Below are 20541 nucleotides of genomic sequence, written 5' to 3'. Positions count from 1 at the left end.
TAAGGATCACATTCATCTTGTGTCCCACAACTGACTTCCAGAATCTTTTGACTTGATCTCTGCCACACACACCTCTCAATCCTAACTCGATGGATCCTGTTCCTACTCGAAGGGTATTTTGGTCTTCTTGCAGATTTTTCGTCAATCGCTCTGATACCAATTGTTGGGATTGTTAAAGCCAATGTCCAACTCTATATTATCCGATTAGTATGATATTGTCCACTTTGGGCCTAATTGGCAAGCCCGCATGGATTTACTTTTGATTTCTTTCCTTTTATGCGTTCTTCGAAAGCTTTCAATCTCCCAACAATATCTTCGAACCCCGTTGAATTTAGATCCAACACTTGTTCTATCGAAGCTACGATGTGAATGAACTTCGTTCTTGGAAGTCCCTTCAAAAAGTTTCTTTACGATCTTCGATGCTTCCATTATCTCTCCTAACGTGGCTGCTCTCGATGCTAAGCCTGAAAGTTTTCCTGCGTAGTCATCCACCGTGTCTGACATCTTCAGTTTGTCGAACTCAGACATCAAAGTCTGTAACCTCGCTTCTCTCACGCGATCAACACCTAGGTTACATGATTTGATAGCTTCCCAAATCTTCTTCGATGTATCATGTTCTCCTATCTGAAGTATTAGCGCTTCCGGGACTGAATGAAAGATTAGAGCAATCGCCATATTGTTCTTCTTTGCATCATCGCTCCCTGGATCAATCGTATCCCAAACATCGTATAAACGAAGCATCACTTTCATTCGCATCGACCATACGGTGTAGTTGGTTGATGATAGCATCGGACATCGTATGTCCTTCTTCATCTCAAGACCTTTATCACGTCTTTGAGAATTGTCATCGTCTCCCATGTTTTGATCAAGTTACAACTTCTCTTGTAAACGATCTTCGAAACCTGGAGCTCTGATACCAATTAAAGTTGCGCAGACACAAAGATTATAAGAACTTATCTTCTTATTAGATTTAGAAACTCTCTCAAAACTAAACCTTTCAATGTGTTTCTCTTGATGGAACATCTCTCCATTAGAACTCTTTATATAGGACGAAACTACATCTTTTCCTAATAATAATATGGAAACATTCCTAAGTTCGATATGTTTTTTTTTCTTTAACCCGTCAAACTTCATTTTAGAGTTAATTTGCTTTTCAAGTTAATTGGAATTATCCAACAATAATTATGTGGGATATATCAGTAATGGACGAATATTTAAACTTTTAGTGGTTGGTCTTTTTATTTTACTTGAAAAATATACAATGAATGGTATCTTGGTTCTAAATATATTGCTTGTCCCGTCGCAATATATAGTAATACACTAATACGTACGGACTGAGCTATGGTAAGACATGTACTGAAGTACGCATGTATATGTAACAACATTTGGAAGATCAAAATGTTCTGTTTTGGAACATGGCATACGGAAAATCGAGTTATAATATGTAGAGGGGACACACAAAAACAACTTCCAAGAATTAAGGCACTAATTTTTAGCAAAAAAAAAAAATGTAGGCATTAATACAATATGGCTCTGGTATTTTAACAGTAATTAAGTAAAGTTAATTAAAAAAACAGCTGTATTAATAAGAGAGGTTGAGTTAAATGATGTGAATGGTTCAGTGGGAGCTGAATGAAGCAGGCCAGGTTCAAGTTACGGCTAATTTGGTGGTGGAACACGAGAAAAGACATGTGGGATTGTGTTTTGGCCTTGTGATTAAAACGTTTGTCTAAGCTAAAAAGTCACAAATTTCAAGTAACTTGTTCCAGTATAAAAAATAGTAATTGAGCTTAGGAAGTTTCGTAGAGATGTTTTTCTTAAGCTACACTGCTAAAAAGAAAATTAATTGGAAATAACTTTTAAAATATGCTTGGGCAATTTAACCAATTTTTGTAAAGCAATTAATAAACGTGACATACTCGTTACAAAACACAAGTATTTCAATGTATAATACGTGTTAACCGGTGAGGAAAACAATACCACTGGTGCATTCATACATCTTTCTCACTATGATATCCATATGAAACTATACAACATCTCATAAGTTTGGTTTTCCATTATATATGTGTTGTTAGTCTATGAAGCTAAACACTGCAAATATACATACTAATTACATGTATATTCACACACGTATATAACAACGTAGTATATATCTTTTTTTTTTGACAACGTAGTATATATCAAACTAATATATTAGTATATAGATAAACTAACTAAAGTTATAATCTGTGATTCAGCAAAAAAAAAAAACTAAAGTTATATATGAAAATGAAAGTGGTTGCATTTTGTTTTGCGAGTAAAAACGACTCAAAGCATCCCCATTTTTGTGGGATCTGTTTATCTCATTTGAGGCAAAATGGCTCTAGTCACATTGAATCAGTCAATAAGATGATAAACAAAACAAATGAGAAAGCAGTTACAAGCATGCTATCTTTCATAACATATAATTGAATATCAACATAGCTCAGATTGAATCTCTCACTCAAAAACCAAAAATATATGTGTAAATCGAAGGTCGGACGTTAGAGATGCTTACAGATATATGAATTTTAGATCTAGACCACGAATTAACGAATCCTTTCTTTCCAATAACGAACGAAACCTTCAAAATCTATCTATTTATCTATCTATCTATCTTTTCTTAACATTTACACTAAAAAAGTATACTATCTTTGATGTACCATATACGCCCCCAAATGGATAGTCTAATCAAAAGATTAAAACTTACATGAGCTATGTAATTAGCTATATTTAGCTTACGGCATTATAAGAATAGACATACTACTATTAATCGGTGTTTCAAAAAAAAAAATACTACTATTAATCAAAAAAATATATTTTATCGTCACTTATTATTGTAGTGCATAAAAGAATAAGGTATGCAACCAAATGGCCGACCAATGTATATTGGTTGGTGTATTTTCACATTGTTATGTAAAGTTTGGTGACGTGACTCAACCATAAGAAATTAAGAATAATTTTCTTATGGATATCTACTCGTTTATTTTAAACTAAAACGTACAATGCAGACAAAAACTTATATCCCTATAAAAACTCATTCGAACGAGTATCTTCCTCATCAAATCACTTAACCTTCTAAAGCTCATCTCTCTCTTATCAAAAATCACAGTCTCTCTATCCCTACTTAAATCTTCTAGAAGATTCGTTCATAAACCGGTTATTCAAGGTAAAAACAAAGCGGATATGGAAAACATCATCATGAACTTGAAGAGAAAGGAGAAGAAATCACAAAGTAGAAGACTTGGGAAGTATCTTAAAGAACAGAAAGGGAGGATTTACATCATTAGAAGATGTGTGATGATGCTCCTTTGTTCACGTGATTGATATTTCATTTATTCGTTACGATACATTGTAACATGTACAAACATATTTACATGTACGTGTATATATGTGTGTGAGAATGTTCAGAAATCAGGGTAAAGCATGTATACACACGTATAAATGTTTGTGCCCTAATGCGAAATTTTGTAAATGAAAAAGTTACTTGTTACTACAACATATTGATTGTTCATCATTTATCGAATCTTTGAAACATGAAACAAAGATTTAGCTATTCTGATTCAAAGTGCGTATAGTAAAATAGAAACTTGAAAATAGGGGCTATATGAATTTTTAATAATTCACATATAGAAACAATGTAGATGCGTATTTAATTTATACGTTTCAAAGGATAAAGAAGATGGCTACATGTATCTCACAATACATGAAATATATTTGACAAAAGAGCGGCCATTGCATTTCATAGTAGTAATATAGTATGCTTCATATGTTGGGAACAATGTCACAAAGTATAGTTCATTAATCAATTCGCAAGTTGGGAGAAGAGATTGGGTTTCACATGTATAAATATGTATTCCTCGAAATCATTCTACATTACATTTCCTTACATTTCTTCACACACTTGTGTTATTATCACTCCATTGACTATTTTTCGTTTTGTTCCATCTAATACGTTAGAGTTTCTTATTGTTATTTTCTTTTAATCCTGAGATAAAAACATAAGTAAAAATGCAGCAAAAACTAAGGATTAATATGGGAAAAACAAAGGGTCCACTTAAAATATCTAGATTTATTTTATTTGAAATATTTTTGAGTCGTTTTCTCCACTATTTGAAATATATATATATATAAGTTTATAATCTTGGCAAATTTTAGATATTGGATATTGGACGTGCTATTACTGATCATCGTTTTTTTGGTATCTAATTGACCTGAATTTGACTTAGTAAGTAGGTCAAATATAATACTCTTATACAGTATATGGAAATAATATTTTTTTTTTGGTCAAACCTTTTCCATTAAAACTTAAACTGAAACATTGTTGCCAATCTCTGAGAGATTGTTTGAGTACTGAAACAGAGAGTTTTTTGCCAGCGAATCCGCTTGGACGTTACAGACTCGAGAGATAAACTGAAACGAGATAGAGTTGAAGGATTTACTCAACACGCCTAGGTCATGGAGAATCCCTCGAAGAGAAATCACAGACTTGTTTCCTGTGATTAAATCAATGAGACTTTTGGAATCTGAAAAACAGATCACGTCTTTGATGCCTGAGTAGACAGCCTTCGAGAGACCTGTCCGTAGCGCCAATGCTTCTGCTACCAAGGCTGAAGCTATATAGTGCCTGTTTTCTGTTCCTTGGAAGAGGTGTGTGCCTATCGAGTCTTGACAGACCCAGCTCAGCCCACCTGCAAGAGTAGAGCTATTCCAAGCAGCATCTGAGAACAGCATACTAGCATTTGTTGGTACCTGAGGAGGTAAGCTCGAGGTTTGACAGTCTTTAGATGAAACAGAGGGTTGTATATGGAAATAATATATCAAAGACTAATTCTGCTCAAACTCATGAGTCACAAAATTGACAACACAAAGAGTTTAGCTTTCTAACAACCAAAGATGAAGCTTCTAAGACTTTCTCAATAATAAAAGAAACCAAGAGTACCTTGACTGATCTTCTAATGCATTGAAGTTCACCAAATCTAATTGTTGTAACATCCTCTGTCTAAGAGCATTTCTAAAAAGACCTCTATTTAAAGTTTGACAAAACTTCAAAATTAAAGTTTAAGAGTGTTTTTCACCAAAAATAAAATTTTATATTCAACTTTCGAACTTTTATATTTTACATCATAAGACCTTAACAAAACTTAACTAAAAGCATAAATCTTTTACAATATCTATAAAATATCCAACAAAACTAATAAAGAAAATATTATATTATAGTAAAAACATTGTACATAAATAAAAAGTAAAAACATACAAATTAAATCATTAAATTTAAATAAATTATATAATTATTTATTTATATATACTTACATAATGATCCCATACAAATAACTATCTCGATTATAATTACATCATAAGACTCTATTGTTGATTCTAGTACCCGTGAGTTTATTTGATATGAACAAAAAAAATCATTAAAAAAAAAAACTCGAGAACAATAACAACCTTAATTGTTTTAGGGTTTTATGAAAAATATTTTGGTGATATTGGAAGTCCATGATCAAATTTACCTGAATAATAATATTATTGTAATATTTATTTCTGTAATGTTTTAAATTGTGTAACATTTTATTTTGTGTATTTTTCATATGTTTATTTTTATTTTTTATATTTTCAGTTTCTTGTATTTTGTATTTGCTTGATGTAATATTATCTTTGTATAGTATTTATTATAGAGTTAATTAAATATTTTGTAGTAAAAAAATTAAAATGATTAAACAAGAAAGTTATTTACTTTGTTTGAAAGTTACACAAATATAAAGACTAAAAAACTAAAAAAATCTTAAAATTTAAGGTTTTAAAGTGCACAAAACTTTATAGTTGAAATCATAAGGGTGAGACACGAGAATCGAGGTACGCTTGCAGCCGCCACATCTCGACGTCGGTGAGCCCTCTGGCCGCCGGCGTCGAGCCTTCTTCCATAGCTCTGTTCGTCTTCCGCTCCTCCTATTCTTCATCTCCATCGGGTTCGCGAGTTCGCCGATCTGGTTCTCCACCTTTGTCAACCTCTCTGCTCACGCCAGTGTATCTCTTCGGAGAAAGCTTGCTGTTGTGAGCCGAAGCTCTCGTCTGTCTCTTTACGGATCTAGTACTACTAGACCGAACATATTCTGGGGGGTTCCCTAAACCGTTGAGTTTCTCGCCGGTTACAGTCGCTGTTCTTCATCAATGTCGCTTTCCTGCTACGTCTATCCATCTCGCGACGAATATCCATCCCGTTCTGGGGTCGACGCCTGTCATCCAAACGGAACTGCGCCTCACCAGCCAGATCCGTCACCATCCCCACCGCCTGCTTCCCCTGTCTTCTCGCTGAAGCTTCCCTTCCTCCACCATGCTTTCTCCGTCGTACTCGCAATATCCCGACAAAGTCATGTTTCTATTTCTATTGGGCTGGACCTTCATGTATTGAAATTGGGTTTGGTGAGTCCAATGGTGTTTAACTATTATTTGTCCAGCCTAATGATTATTTGCCAAAAGAATTTTGGTGGTGTCACTGAAATCTTTACTGAAGCCGTTCTACATACATCTTATCTCTCTTGTGCGAAGAGTTTATCAGTATCATCTTCATCAACATTCAACTCTTTCTCTTTGGAGAAGATGACCATTTTATCCACTATCTCCTTTTTAAGGAGTGTTTCCCTTCCAAACGTTAAATGGAAGTGTCCACCATATCTATAACCGTCTTGCTATCTTGCGTAGCGGTCTGTTCGGGGCCTGAAGATGTAGCGGACTTCGTTCCGACAATATTCCGAGGTGCGGATTGGGTGTTAACGTCACAATATAAGGTGATTAGTTCTCTGCTGTCCGACCATATCGTGAAAGCTACATTGACGCATTCAAACATCGTCTTGAGTTCGCCGTCATCTTCTTCTTTTGAAGATCTATCCATTTTATGTTATGCTGTTGAAGTTTATCTTTTTAATCAAAAAGGATGGATAATTCTCTCTATCATCTGTAGGCAAGCAAGTTAAAGTTAATGAAAGAAAGTTGTGTTCAAAAAAAGAAAAAAAAAAAAAATCATAAGGGTGCTTTAAGCTTTCTAATTCACCATGCCATACATCATTAATGGACTAGGCTTCGATTTGCGTGGGTGCAGGCAAAGGTTTCTCTAAAGAACATTGATCAGGTTTCATGGAACTGAAAAGTTGCAGAACATCCGCATTTCGACGGATATAACTGGGGCATAGAGACAGCAGATCCTGAGCTTCACTATGCCTTGCAGACTTCAACATAGCTTCAAACAGACGCATAACCATTAAGTTAGATGGAAACTTCTTAGAAGTCAAAGCCTTCAGAAAGGCAAAAGCTTCTGCTCCTGTTCCACTATTAGATAAGTAATCTAAGAACGGGTCCACGAAAGGAGGGAAACCGTGATTTCTCATCATAGGTAGAAGACTCAAAGCTTCTTCAAACCCACCATCTCTCGCCACTTTCTTCATCAGTAGATTCCTCACCATGATTTTGTAAGTACTGTGCCAAGGCTTCAACTGGTTCTGTTTCACTAGCTCCGTGAAGAGCTTGTATGCATCTCTTGCCTGAAAACTATTGCAATAAGCAAGCACCAGCTTCTCGAACGCGTAACCAGCGTAAGAGACTCCTTCTTTGCCAACCATCTTCTTGAAACACTCCGAAGCTTCCTCGAGATCTTTTGCATCGCAATGCCCTTCGACTAAAGACGCCATTGCTTTGTCATCCAGATGATCCCCAGAGGCTTCCATGAAGTCCACAAGCTCATTGGCTTCATCTTTCTTTCCCTTGCGACTAAGTCCCGACGCAATCACGCTCTGCAGATCACCGCTAGGAACATAACCGCCTTCTTTCATGGCCTTCAACACCTCATTGCTCTGCTCAAACCTATCAACGCTTCTCAAAGACTTGATGACACTCTGCAGCATCTGATCCGTCATAACGTTTCCGTTACATGTATAAGCTTTCACAGTTCTCGAAAACAAATCCATATCCAGTTTCTTTGTAGTGACAATCTTCTTGAGAAGTAAACAACAGCAGTGCGCCGTGGGTGTGTTCCTCCCCGCCATCGCAAACTCGAACAACTCCACAGCTTCTCTAACCATTTTACTCTGACAGAACCTCGCTGAAACTCTGACATAAGTCTCCATCTCCATCTCGAAACCACCGCTCCTAATCTCTTCAATAACGTTCCGAAACCTATCGAGAAACTTCTCTTTCCCCAAAACCCTCGCCACAGCGTTATACGTCTTCTCGTCATGCTTAAAACCACCACACTCATCAATCCACCGAAAGAACAATAAAGCTTTCCTCGGCTCCACGTCAAGCTTCTCCACAACCATCTTCACAAGATCACTCTTAAACTCAAGTTTCAGATCCCTCAGCTGTTTCTCCAGCTCAGCGTTCCACTGATCCTTCATCACAATCTTACACACCCTATTGCAAACCTTATCCACAGAGTTATCAATAGAGCCCGAAGCGAAAAGCTCCTTGAGCCTATTCAAATCACTTTCCAAACCATCTTCCTGAAACTTAACGCCCACTTTGTCTCTAACGTTAGCTGACACGCCGTGTCCTCTCTTCTTCATGTCATCAACCAAGCTCCAGAACTCGTCGACGAGTCCGTTAACGCCGAGGATACGCAGCATCGTGTTGTAGCTTTTGGAGGAGAGTTTCTTAGGGGAAGCTTCTGAGACCCAATGGAAAAGCCTTTGTGCGACATCAGGGGTTGTTTCGAGTGACCTCAGAGCATTTAAAGCTAAGTCGTGACTAATCACAATACAATTTGAATCAAGCTCTTTGTTAATTTCATTTTTAGTGCTTAATCTGGTGAAAACATCAATCACAATAGCTTCAGGAGAAGGTTTCTCTTCGATCACGGGTTTATATGAGAAGCTTCGGTTAATGGAATAAAGACACTGGCTTTGTTGCGGAGGTGCGAACCCAGGAGGTTTGTGGAGGAGAGAAGTGAGAGATCGGGTCGAATTGGAGATTACCTGGAAACGGGAGCAAAATGAAGAACGGTAACTCCGTAAGAGAATCAATCGCCATTGATACCTCATCCTTCTTTCAATTGGGTTTCGCTTACTTGCTCGATCTGAATCCAAAGTTAGGATCTTTCGAACGAAAGGAGATGAGCAGAGCGATGGTGGAAAATGTTAGGGTTTATGAGAGATTTTTATTTTTATTTTATTTTTTTCTAGTTTCGCTTTTTAAACTGAAACCTCTGGTTAAGTCCGAAGGTTCTACTAAAAAAATATGTGATTCTAAATTCATTTTATCCCACAACTTATTGTAGTTTTCGATTTTAGCTACGACTTTCTCAATTTGATCGATAATCACCAACATTTATCACTAAAATGTCTCACTCTTTTTCACTGATCACTATATAGTATATACAATGCCTTTGAATTTTGTGAGTTATATTACTGTGATTCAACCATGATTTCACATTATGTTTTTCACTTGTTTAACTAATTATTTGAGTTATATATTTCTTGATTCCTCTCTGTGTGTTCTTATAATGATTTCACATTAGAAAACTGAGATTTTATTAATTATTTGAGAAGATTACATAAACATACAAAAAGGGAAATTATAACATCAGAAGAACACAGGAATGAGAATCACCCCTCCTTCCCAATTTTATTAAATAACTCCAAGAGAGGAATTAGATTAGAAAGGAAAATGAAAGTTGTTTAGGTGTTCTTGTTCATGCCGGTTTTGTCCTTTACCGCATCAGTAGCTCCTTGTGCCTTCTGCTTCATCTGTTGCCCAGCCTATTAATTGCACCTTTATGGTTAGGACCGTATAAGTGTATAACTACGAGAGATTGAGAAATCAAAGTGAACCTGTTGCATGGAGTCTTGAGCTGAAGCAGCAGCATCTTTGGCCTTGTCCATCATACCACTTGCCTTCTCCTGTGTAACACATTAACAGTATATAACAACAACATTTTTGCCAAATTTGTTTAGCTTAACAAAACTTGTTTAGTGCAATATCTAAAAGAAAGAGAGAGACCTTAGTCTGGCCAGTGGCTTGACCGGCTTGGTAGCTCATGTTTTGCTTGTTGTCTGCCATTTCTTTCTCTCTCTCGTTTTTGCTAAAACCTAATTTGGTACTTTGATTGTTTGGTTGTTTGTATGTTGATGATGCAAAAGTGTTAGTTTCGGGTTGTTATTTATAATTAGAAGGGACGTGCTTGTATGCCTCCACGTGTTGAGGACACGAGGCTTGGTTCGAGATCGCTGCCTCCGTCGGTAGGTGGTGTATCCACGTGTTAGTTAACCGTTTGACCAGGACATAAAGGCTTCTTACGTAGTAGTAGTAAACTAGTACGTGGTTCTCTCGATCTCTCATCCCAAAACACATGGTTTTTTTTTTTTTTTTTTTGTCATCTTTATTATAATGGCAAAAGCCCAAAGATGATTTTACAAGATTGAAGCCATCAAAGCCCAACCATACTAAAACAAAACCAAACGGCCCAAAACGGCCCAACCAAGAAAAGAGTCCAAAGGAAGAAAATGAGGAAGCTGATATCATGTAAAACGATAAGCGCATGTCATGCGCAGAAGGGACACGTGCCAAGCGAAGGCGCCACCATTCTTCACCGACCTGCATGTCATCGTCGGAATTCAAATCGGCATTCCACCGGACACACCGGAAACAGGACCCGTTCAATGGAAACCGCCGAAGACAATGATTGGAAGTGATAAGACTTTGATAACAACTCCTTAATCTTCAACACCGGACCTTCAACCACCGGAAACCTCAATCGACACCGCCGAGAGTAAATCCAGTAGCAGAACCACCGTCGTACCAAAGACTAAGCCAAACGGTCTCTGCTTAGAGAAAACGCTTCAACTGCATGCGATTAAGATTAAGAATCTGATTCACAATCAGATCTGAGAACAAAGCTCTGTCAAATCAGGAAAAGCTCAAGCGGAAAGAGTAGACAAACCGGAAACTTCCGGATACAAAGCTGCCGTCAGCACCGGAGGATAAGGTGCGACGCAGAGACTAAAGCCGGCCGCCAAACACCTGAAGAAAAAAGCGTTGACGCCAGAACCAAAAGCCAGCCGACCACCAAAGAATGTGCGACGCCGGAAGAGAGACCCAAAAGGGTGAAGTTACGCCGGATAACACCGGCCTGAGGTTTCGTCTCATCACTTCCCTCTGTAAAAGATGGATAAGAGAGAACAGAGGAGAAGGAGAGAAAAACCCTTATCCCATTTCTCGCTGTAATGCACATGGTTTTTTTTACTTATTGTATTGGAGGAACGAATAATTCTTTTGTTGCTAGAAAATAAGATTTAAAAGTTTGATAAATAACATCGTTAAACTTTACATGCAAGCTTAGATTTATGTGGCCAATGACTCACAAGTTATTGAAATGGGAGTGTGATTAAAGATGGCGTTCGAGGAACTTGAGATGTACAACAAGATTCGTGAGATAAACACCAGGTTCATCAACGCTATCTCTCATCTCTATCAGCTTCTCTAAGAGCCAGTGGGCATTGTTCAATGTTACACTCTTGACGATAAAGTGAACGATCAAGAATAGGAACATTGGGCGAGTCTTATAAGGAACACCCACGATTGTACTGTATTGATGCAAACTAATGGTCCTCTAGTTTGTTTCTTCATTCAATCGTGACAACCCTAGAAAACACGAGAGTAATGTAAGAAAGCGTAAATCATAATAGTCTTTCATATATTAAAGATCCAAACATAACAACAGTACGAAACACAAAGCACACATGCTTATGAAGGAGAGTACCTCAACTTCACAAGTCATTTTATTCATTACAATTATATAAAAAAAATGCATAAAACAGAAAGCTCATAAATAGTTCTGCTAGATTCCCTCGTCCTTCTCGTCCTCGCTGCTGCAGCTATTGTTGCTGCTCCACTCACACTTCAAGGTAGATCTAGGCGATCCACAGTACTTGCCAAGCTTCTCAAACGTCTGATACATAACCGTCCCACTCTCTTCCCCTAGAGTCTCAAATGTCCTCTCTCTGCACCCATAGTCTTCCAAGTCCACACTGATCTCCGGCTTGTACGCGTTCGCTCCAACGCTCGAGTGCACAGCCACAGAGAATTGCTTCGGCTCAAAGCAACACAGAACCCTCGTCACAAGCTGGCTCAGGTCGAGAGTGTTGAAGTCATAACCCACAGCTTCGAAGCTAGCGTAGCTAAACCCATCCTCAGGGGTCACGTGGATAGTGGAGATCGCATCTCCTTCAACGGAGTTCATAGAGTAGCCACAGGGCTCGAACTCAAAGTCGCAGATCTGGGACTTGGGGAGGATCTTTCTGATTCCAGAGTTGTCGGTCATTGATCCATTCTCCCCACCAGTTTCATTCTTGTAGAAGACAGAGGCTTTCTCCTTGTCAAGACCAGTCATGCACATCTCGAGCGTGTAGACATTGCTGTTGCAGTCGCTGGAGGTCTGAGCAGAGGCAGCATAGACATGCCATTTCCTAGTCTCATCATCATTACCCATCAAGTAGGCAACGCTGTTCAAGCCCAGCTTAGTAAAGTGACCATCGAGAACAGAGACTTCTTCAGAGAAGCTCCTGTGAGGAAAAGGCTGGCCTCCAGGGCAGAGGAAGGAGCCGCGAGTGTACTTGACAGACTTGACATTCAGGTAAAGCTCACCGGCCAGCTTAAGAAGCGGCGGGATGGAGAGGAGGAGCTTGGTGGTGCCACAAGTCTTGATGATGACTTTGTAAGGGTAGACAAAGAAGCTGGACTCAGAGAGGACGTAAGAGTCCAAATGATCGTTGGAGAGAGAGGAAACGATCTCGCAAGCAGCAGGAGTGAGTATCTCGTCAAGCTGGGACCTGGTCAGAGCACGGAGACCAAGTCCCTTGGAGTCTTGGAAGAAGCTAGGCTCGAAGAAAGAGACCTCGAGGCGCTTCTCGTAGCCTTCGAAACCGATTGCAGATAAGGCCATTGTAGTAGGAGGAGAGAACGATGGGAGTAGGGAACCAAGCAGAAACGGAGCTTAGAAGAAGAAAGTAAATTATAAACTGGAAATTATAAAAAAGCTATAACTATAGCAGGAGGACTCGGTGCACGCTACAACTCAGGATGGCCTCTTAGCGCACTGCAAATAAAACAATAAACATCGTTAAGATACTGTCATGAAAGGAGAGAGTAAAAATAAAATGAAGGGAAGAAGCTTTACGTTGGAGTAGACAGAAGATTTGAATTTCTTGATTCCACCGTTGGGGCGAACGTCTTCAATGCTGTAACCGAGGGGAGCTTCGTAAAATAAGGAACTACTTGACGACGACTTTTTATTACCACCTTTCGATTCCATCATAATCTCATTCACGCGTTCTGCAATTGCAAGAAACAAACCATACGGTTAGCTAGACAGGAAACCAAGAGAAGATTATCCAATGTTCAAACAATTACAAGAACAAACTATGGAGGAACCAAGTTCAACAAAGAACTAACAGATCTCAAATAAACGTAATCAGATGAGACAAATGATTAAATTGTTTAATTAGATTAGATTACAGCTGGAGATTGTTTATCTATATATGTCAATCAAAACCAAAGTTATTCGATCCAGAATCATAACATATAATTGAATATCAACATAGCTCAAATTGAATCTCTCACACAAAAAACCAAAATTATGTGTGTAAATCCAAGGTCAGACGTTAGAGATGCTTACATATATATGAATTTTTAGATCTAGACCACGAATTAACGAATCCTTTCTTTCCAGATAACGAACGAAACCTGAAAGTCAAAACAAACCGAGGGATTCTTCGTTAAAGATAACAATTTCGTGAAAGATAACAACTACCCGATCTACGAAAGACGAATTGAGAAACAAGAGATCTACAAAAGCTCACCAGGTACAGATGATCGGAAGAGAAAACCCTAATTTTGAGGAAAGACGATTTGTATTATGATTTGGTAATGATGAAGGCAATGAGAGAGCGTTCGTGAAGGAAAAAGCAAACGTAGAGACGGTTCTTTATATAGCAACACCCAGCCCTAACGACTTGCTTTTACGTTTTTACCCTTTTAACCTTAATATTAAAGGTTTCCGCGTTACAAATGCGTAACGCTCTCTCCTGAGCCGTTGATTTTTACTTTTGTTTTTCTCCACAATTTGCCGTTTTTTTTTACCAATATTACCTATAAGCCCTTTTTAGTATGTGGAAACGGTCTTCTTGAATCTTGACCACAGATAAATTAAGCAACAAATCTTTATAAAATAAACTTTTGTAGTATTTAATTATCTTTTCCAGCTGCCACTAGCTAAATTATTTAATTCTAGATTTGTTTTGAACATCTATTTTTGACATTATCTTCAGCCTATAGAATAAAACAACATTATTACTAGATTACGCTAAAGCCAGAGAAATATCAACCAATCAATAAACGACACGTGTTGAGATACGTGCACCGTTTGAGCGGATAACTCGAGGTGAGCCGTCACGTAACGTAGGCCCAGCGAATCAAATTCTATTTTCTATTCTCAAAGGCCTTTCCGCTAAATGACAATAAAGGAGGACCCTCCCGTGACTCACTCCATGCCCCCATTTGTAATGTAAAAGTTGGTCCAATCAACAAGTAATTATTCTAATCAAAAAGTAGAATTAATTCTTTTTTAAAAAATTGTACAAAGGAATTAATTCTTTTTTAAAAAATTGTACAAAGCATATGCTTTTTATTAACAAAAAAATTTAAACAGCATGATTTACCTTTTTCACATAAATAATAATGAGATTTTTTTACAAGCACAAGTCACTATACCTACACAAAGGTGGGTGGGACATATACCTTCTTCTTCTTTCCCAGAAGTTGCTAAGAAGAATCAGAGGGTGTCTGATAAAGAGATTCCCACCCAACTTGACCAATATGATGATAGAAAGAATACATTCCAATAAGATAAAGATAAGGGAGGAGTAAAGAATTTGAATCCAAGCTGATGTGTACAGGTTATTAGTCAAACCGGTTTTCTTATGGTTGAACAGGTTTGGCAATAGTCTTCTCATAGTCCACTTTCAGTTCTTCCAAACGCTTTGATACCTGAGGATGAACATAGCATTTAACACACCACAGTTGTTAATCAACTCAGGAAAGTTCTGAAATTTAACACGCATAATTAACAACATCAATGCCTTCTCCATTGTTCACTAGAAGTTGAATAATTGTCTATCAAGTTAATCACTAGAAGTAAGATCGCAAATCTGATTCATTCACTGTCTGTTAGAAGTTCTAGAGCTATTTAAATCAGAAGACAATTAGAGTAAGCTTTCATTCTTCGAAAGAGAAAGAGAGAACCTTGATGGGGTAGGCCAATGGAAGCAAGGTATCCGGATTCATTGCATCTTCAGGGAATGTTTTCAGAGCATGTATGAGTTTCTCAAACGGTAATTTTACCTGCAGAGTTTATATAAGATACAATTAGAGAAACAAAAAAAAAACTGTCAACTTGCAGCTCGCAAGGATAACTCCACTCACCAGCTCATCTTGGCAATACTTCAACAATGCTAAGCCCACTTTGAACACTATTTTAACTCCCTAAAGAAACAATGACCAAAGAAAATAAAATGAACAAGACTTTGGTCACAGCAAAGTCTTGAAAGAGATTTTTAAAATTTACCTCAGAGAGAAACACATCCCATATCCGAAGAGCCAAAGGAAAAGGAAACGAATAAGAGAAGACGGTGATGAACCATTGGCTTGCATACATACTCGGATTGATCATCTCTTGAGTAAAATGTTCTCCGAGCTTTGGGATTAGCTCCTTTACCAAGCTTTCTAACTGAAACAGGTATTGTTGTACAAGAGGAAGCCCTGCCTACATTACACCACAAGCAATGGCTCTTAGACTATCGAATACCATAACCTATGTAATCAAATAAAAATAGATGAAATGTTGACACTAAGACATCAACTAACTTCAAAATCACGACAGGAACGAAGTAAGATCAGGACAACATCCTTTATTATTGGATAAAAAATGATAATTTTCATAAAGAATCACAAACTTCTAATTCAGGCATTCTTAAGTTCTTTTTCCTCTAAATCACTACAAGACTTACATGGTACAATCCTTCCATAGGAGCATGAACAGCTCCTTTGAGTAACGCAACTAATAACCAGAAGGCATCTTCTTCGCTCATATAGAGAAGCAACAGACCGGCTATAAAACCCATCCCCTGAAAGTTATCAGAAACATGAATCTTAGTACCTTACAATCAGAAAATAAGAAACAAGAGATATATATATATATATAGGAGGATAGACCTGAACATATCCAACATCTCTGTCATAAACAGAGTAGGCCTTAAGAACATTGTACAACGATCTTTGTCCAGGCCCATGTCTCTTCTGAAAGAAAACATGGGACGGGAAAGTACGTGATATGTCTCGAATGATATCAAGTTCTGATGCCGATGTCTCATAAATCACCAATTGCTGCATAGTAAAATTTAGTTAGATTTCCTCATGAGAGCAAACAATGTAACGATATATAAAACAGAGAAAGTCACCTCATAAACACCAGGATTCATAAGCAAAAGGTCGCGGCTTCCAGAGATCAACTGCCAAACAAGACCTCTTAAACAATCAGGGATCCCTTTGCGTATACGCCTCTTGACAACGTTAGGTTTCCTTCTAACGTAATGCTTCCAGTCGCTACCTCCAACCCCAATCATCTTCCTCCATTTCCTCACTTTTCTCTCCTCTCTATGTAACGAACAACAACACTATCATTACCATCTCTCTCTCTGGGAAGCTCTTAAAACTCAATTTCATCCTCAGGACATATATATATACCTGTCCTGGTCAGTGGATGATGATGTTGCTGTTGTTCTAGCCTTGCTGGCATGTTCTTGCTTCAGGAACCCGAATCTATCCACCGGAGTGGCTGTTCCTGATCCTGACTCAGTGTCATTTTCTGTTCTTTTTCTACTCATTCTACTTTGTCTGAAGAGGCTCCTAACAAGATTGTGATCAAATTCATTAACAGAATAGAACATTCAAAAAAAAAAAACTCAAATCCAAGACATTCACTAAAATTAATATTCCGAGGACATATCTGCTCTTAGCTTACTAAACGAAGAAGACCCACACACTACAGTGAAAGAGGAAACACGATTAACACTCACCAACGTTTGATCGGATCAAAAGATTCGTAATCTCCAAATCCTCGATGCTTCCGATGAAATAAGGAGAATCATCAATTCAAAATTCGAGACGGAATCGAAGAAGATAACGAAAACGAAATAAATTACAACGTTCAGGAGCTCATACCAATCCGTTGAAGTTTTCATCCGATCGGAGAAAATGTTGTGAGCCAAAAGGAAGAGAAAAGAACAGTGCAACCCGCACGAAACGACGCCGTTGAGAATCTTAATTAATCCTCTTTATTTTTTTACTAGTGATAAATATCTTTGATGATCTGGCGCCAACTTTCTTAAAGCTTCGTGACAACTAATGTAAACATCTTCCTATTTCTAAAACGAGTAAAATCAAGCACCAAATCGAGTTATATATTAGATGCAGGTGCTTTGCTTTGAAGCAATCTCATACAAAGAGATAAGAAAAGAGATGTTGGCTACCTAACTTTAATAAGGAGGGTCATAGTTCTCTCTCACGGGGATGGGTCTAAATTAAACTCTACACATCCATTTCTTTGCCCTGTGCTTGCTTCTGCTCTGCAGTATACTGGTGAACTCTCCGAGATTTAGCTCTCATGCCCTCTATCATCTCCTCTGTCTCATCCATTATCTTTTTCCGCATGTACACCTTCATGTATTCAAACCAGTCTCCTAGTGTCATCTTCTCTAAATCCACCTTCTCAACTACATTCCTCGATTCCTGCTCAGCCTTTTCTTCTTCTTCTTCACACTCTCCATCTGATGTCTCAACTCCAGCCTCAACGCTATTACAGTCTCCTTCCTCTTCAACTGCATCTTGCAAGTTCTCTGCCTCTCCATTTTCTCCCAACGAGCTCTTCCCTGACTCAGTCTCGGCCCTCTTAGACGTCTCATCATCTTTATCACTTGTTTCACTAACATCCATTACATTTTCCTATCTTGTTCAACATCCTCTTCTCCTAATGTGCTCTTTCTTGACTCAATCTCCACCTGCTCTGCCCTCTTAGGTGCCTCATCTTCTTTATCACTAGTTTCACTGCGACCTTTCTGAGCTTCAACATCCATATCATTTTCCTTATCTTGTTCAACATCCTCTTCTCCTAATGTGCTCTTTCTTGACTCAATCTCCACCTGCTCTGCCCTCTTAGGTGCCTCATCTTCTTTATCACTAGTTTCACTGCGACCTTTCTGAGCTTCAACATCCATATCATTTTCCTTATCTTGTTCAACATCCTCTTCTCCTAATGTGCTCTTTCTTGACTCAACCTCCACCTGCTCTGCCCTCTTAGGTGCCTCATCTTCTTTATCACTAGTTTCACTGCGACCTTTATGAGCTTCAACATCCTCATCTCTAGCTTCCATCTCTCCTACAACGCTCTTCTTCTCCACTTTCTTCTTGTTAGCACGGGCTTGGCTCAGAACCATATCCAAATCCAGAAAAGAATCATCTCCACCAATCTCTTTCCTCTTACTTCTCGTAGTTCTTCTCATCTCCTCTAAAGCAGTATCCTCACTCTTTACATTCCCAACCTGCCTGCTGCTCCTCGTCCCTCTCTTCATCGCTGAGATCTCCACTCCCTTCGGTGTATCCTCAATCTCCAATTTGTTTGAATCCAAAACCGCCTCGGCGTTCTTCTTCTTACCTCCCCGAGCCCTAGAGTTTCCCTTCTTCTCCACCGCAACCGCCGCTTCTTCTTCCTCCTTTGTAATCGCTACTTTACTTCTCGTAGCCCTACCTCTCTTCGGCGGTTCAGGCTGCGTTGGTTTCTCCTGAACCGGATCCGGATCCGAAACAGGGAGGCGTATCGTATTCCTTCTCGGCCTCGGGGGAAGCTTAGGCTCCACCTCCTCCTCCTCCGCCTGAACATCAGTCTCGAAGCTCACTACGATGGAAGTATACTCACCGAGCTTGATTTCGTCTCCGTGGCGGAGAGTAGCGGGAGCGTCTGCGTCGAGAGATTCAGAGTTGAGCATGGTGCCGTTGGAAGATCCGAGGTCGTGGATTATCCAGTTCTCGGAATCGGAGACGATTCGGAGGTGTTTGGTGGAGATTCCGGCGTCTTTGATGGCGATTTCGTTCCCACGAACGAATCGGCCGATCCGGATAGTGGATCCGGGTTTGTATTCGAAAGATTCGCCTTCTCTTGGGCCCTTGACGACCGCGAGCTTCAGCAGTGGCGGAGTCATCGTGTCTGAGAGTGAGAGCGTCTCTGAGAAAGATTCGGAGGGAATTTGAAGAGTTTCGGATTATCAAAATCGAAGGAAACGATGCTGACACACAATAACCTTTGAAAGCCCATGGGTTTTTGCTTCTCGATATTAGCCCATCGAAGTCTTTTAACATGTTATTCCGTCAATAATGCTTTTTGGTGTGAAATGAATCCATTTCAAATGTTATTATCCTGTTAAAATTTATGAGAATTATAATACCTACAATTTTATTTTATGAAGGTTTACATATGAATATATATGATGGTTCTATTGTATTAAACTGAGTCGTTTATAAAGAAAATTATGTCTAACGGTTCTACTAAATTATTAAAGGTTTTAGGCTATGATTAACGCTAAAACCCACGTGGGGTTTTTTATTTTTTATTTTTATTTTTTATTGTAACCGATTTTTTTTTGTGGACCCCCCACCAAAAAATCCCACTAAAAATCTTTTTCCCTCTCCCGATAATCCTGTTCTTACGTAAAAAAATTTCTATGAATATTGTATAATTGAAGATTACATATAGATTATCGAACTAGAGGAGGAGCTTTCCAGGATGGCTTGGTAAACAAGCAACCAGGCGCCAGGCGCCAGGCGCCCATTCCCAGTTCTTTATCTTCTCTCTTATTCTAGTTTAGTGACAGCTCATCACCCATGTTCTTTTGTCTGACGCTGCGATCAGCATTAGCGACCGGAAACCACATCTATTCCCATGGCAAATTCACGGCGGACGAGACAAAAACAATTTTTTTTCAATCGCCGCGGCCAAAAATAATAAATAAATCGGACACGAAATTTCAGCGTCAATGGTCACCGCTGCGTCTTACATCTGCAGTCATGGCGTCGAAAACACTGAACATCATAGTGCATTTATTTTATACCGCCGCTGATCGCAGCGTCGAAAAAAAGAACAACGTTATCCTGTTAAAATTTATGAGAATTATAATACCTAAAATTTTATTTTATGAAGGTTTACATATGATGGTTCTATTATATTAAACTGAGTAATTTTACAAAATAAAATTATGTCTAACGGTTCTACTAAATTATTAAAGATTTTACGTAAATTTTTTTTAATGAATATTGTATAATTGATAATAAATCTTTTTTTTTCTAAAACTTATAGTATAGATACATTAATGAACATTTAACCAAAATAACTGACCAAAGAAACTTCACTTGCAAATAATAAATAGTTTA

General features: G+C 38.4%; 5 protein-coding genes and 1 pseudogene across 7 annotated transcripts; 1 reads left to right on the top strand and 5 right to left on the bottom strand.

Moving 5' to 3' along the window:
* The first annotated feature begins 1117 nt into the window (after positions 1 to 1117).
* LOC125583333 (small polypeptide DEVIL 2-like) lies at positions 1118 to 5435 on the top strand. Its single transcript, XM_048750042.1, has one exon. It carries the CDS (start codon positions 3205 to 3207, stop codon positions 3343 to 3345), a length of 141 nt encoding a protein of 46 aa, XP_048605999.1. The 5' UTR covers positions 1118 to 3204; the 3' UTR covers positions 3346 to 5435.
* A 563-nt stretch (positions 5436 to 5998) lies between these two features.
* Positions 5999 to 9197, bottom strand: LOC106438936 (pentatricopeptide repeat-containing protein At3g02490, mitochondrial). The gene is made up of 2 exons (XM_048750040.1): positions 7080 to 9197; positions 5999 to 6973 (listed from the first exon to the last, which is right to left on the bottom strand). Exon 1 carries the CDS (start codon positions 9048 to 9050, stop codon positions 7092 to 7094), a length of 1959 nt encoding a protein of 652 aa, XP_048605997.1. The 5' UTR covers positions 9051 to 9197; the 3' UTR covers positions 5999 to 6973; positions 7080 to 7091.
* A 328-nt stretch (positions 9198 to 9525) lies between these two features.
* On the bottom strand, positions 9526 to 10162 carry LOC111213236 (stress-induced protein KIN2-like). Its single transcript, XM_022714937.2, has 3 exons — positions 10009 to 10162; positions 9840 to 9908; positions 9526 to 9767 (listed from the first exon to the last, which is right to left on the bottom strand). Exons 1-3 carry the CDS (start codon positions 10066 to 10068, stop codon positions 9687 to 9689), a joined length of 210 nt encoding a protein of 69 aa, XP_022570658.2. The 5' UTR covers positions 10069 to 10162; the 3' UTR covers positions 9526 to 9686.
* A 1520-nt stretch (positions 10163 to 11682) lies between these two features.
* Positions 11683 to 14104, bottom strand: LOC106438934 (S-adenosylmethionine decarboxylase proenzyme 3). Its single transcript, XM_048750041.1, has 4 exons — positions 13866 to 14104; positions 13682 to 13749; positions 13184 to 13338; positions 11683 to 13102 (listed from the first exon to the last, which is right to left on the bottom strand). Exon 4 carries the CDS (start codon positions 12947 to 12949, stop codon positions 11846 to 11848), a length of 1104 nt encoding a protein of 367 aa, XP_048605998.1. The 5' UTR covers positions 12950 to 13102; positions 13184 to 13338; positions 13682 to 13749; positions 13866 to 14104; the 3' UTR covers positions 11683 to 11845.
* Positions 14105 to 14704: 600 nt separating this feature from the next.
* LOC111213235 (ecotropic viral integration site 5 protein homolog) lies at positions 14705 to 17475 on the bottom strand. 3 transcript variants are annotated; one of them, XM_022714933.2, is made up of 10 exons: positions 17284 to 17475; positions 17139 to 17185; positions 16807 to 16968; positions 16521 to 16716; positions 16276 to 16446; positions 16071 to 16187; positions 15629 to 15826; positions 15487 to 15546; positions 15307 to 15405; positions 14705 to 15051 (listed from the first exon to the last, which is right to left on the bottom strand). In XM_022714933.2, the coding sequence occupies exons 3-10, from the start codon at positions 16944 to 16946 to the stop codon at positions 14983 to 14985; spliced, it is 1050 nt and encodes a 349-aa protein (XP_022570654.1). In that variant the 5' UTR covers positions 16947 to 16968; positions 17139 to 17185; positions 17284 to 17475; the 3' UTR covers positions 14705 to 14982. The 3 variants fall into 3 exon arrangements, with proteins under 3 accessions (XP_022570654.1, XP_022570657.1, XP_022570655.1); XM_022714936.2 differs by having other exon boundaries at positions 16807 to 16956; positions 17284 to 17362; XM_022714934.2 differs by having other exon boundaries at positions 16807 to 16956; positions 17139 to 17349.
* On the bottom strand, positions 17373 to 19441 carry LOC111213234 (annotated as a pseudogene).
* Positions 19442 to 20541: the final 1100 nt, after the last annotated feature.

This window comes from Brassica napus, chromosome C3 (genome assembly GCF_020379485.1).
Source record: "Brassica napus cultivar Da-Ae chromosome C3, Da-Ae, whole genome shotgun sequence".
NCBI classification, from domain to species: Eukaryota; Viridiplantae; Streptophyta; class Magnoliopsida; order Brassicales; family Brassicaceae; genus Brassica; species Brassica napus.
This window is presented reverse-complemented; position numbering and strand designations above follow the sequence as displayed.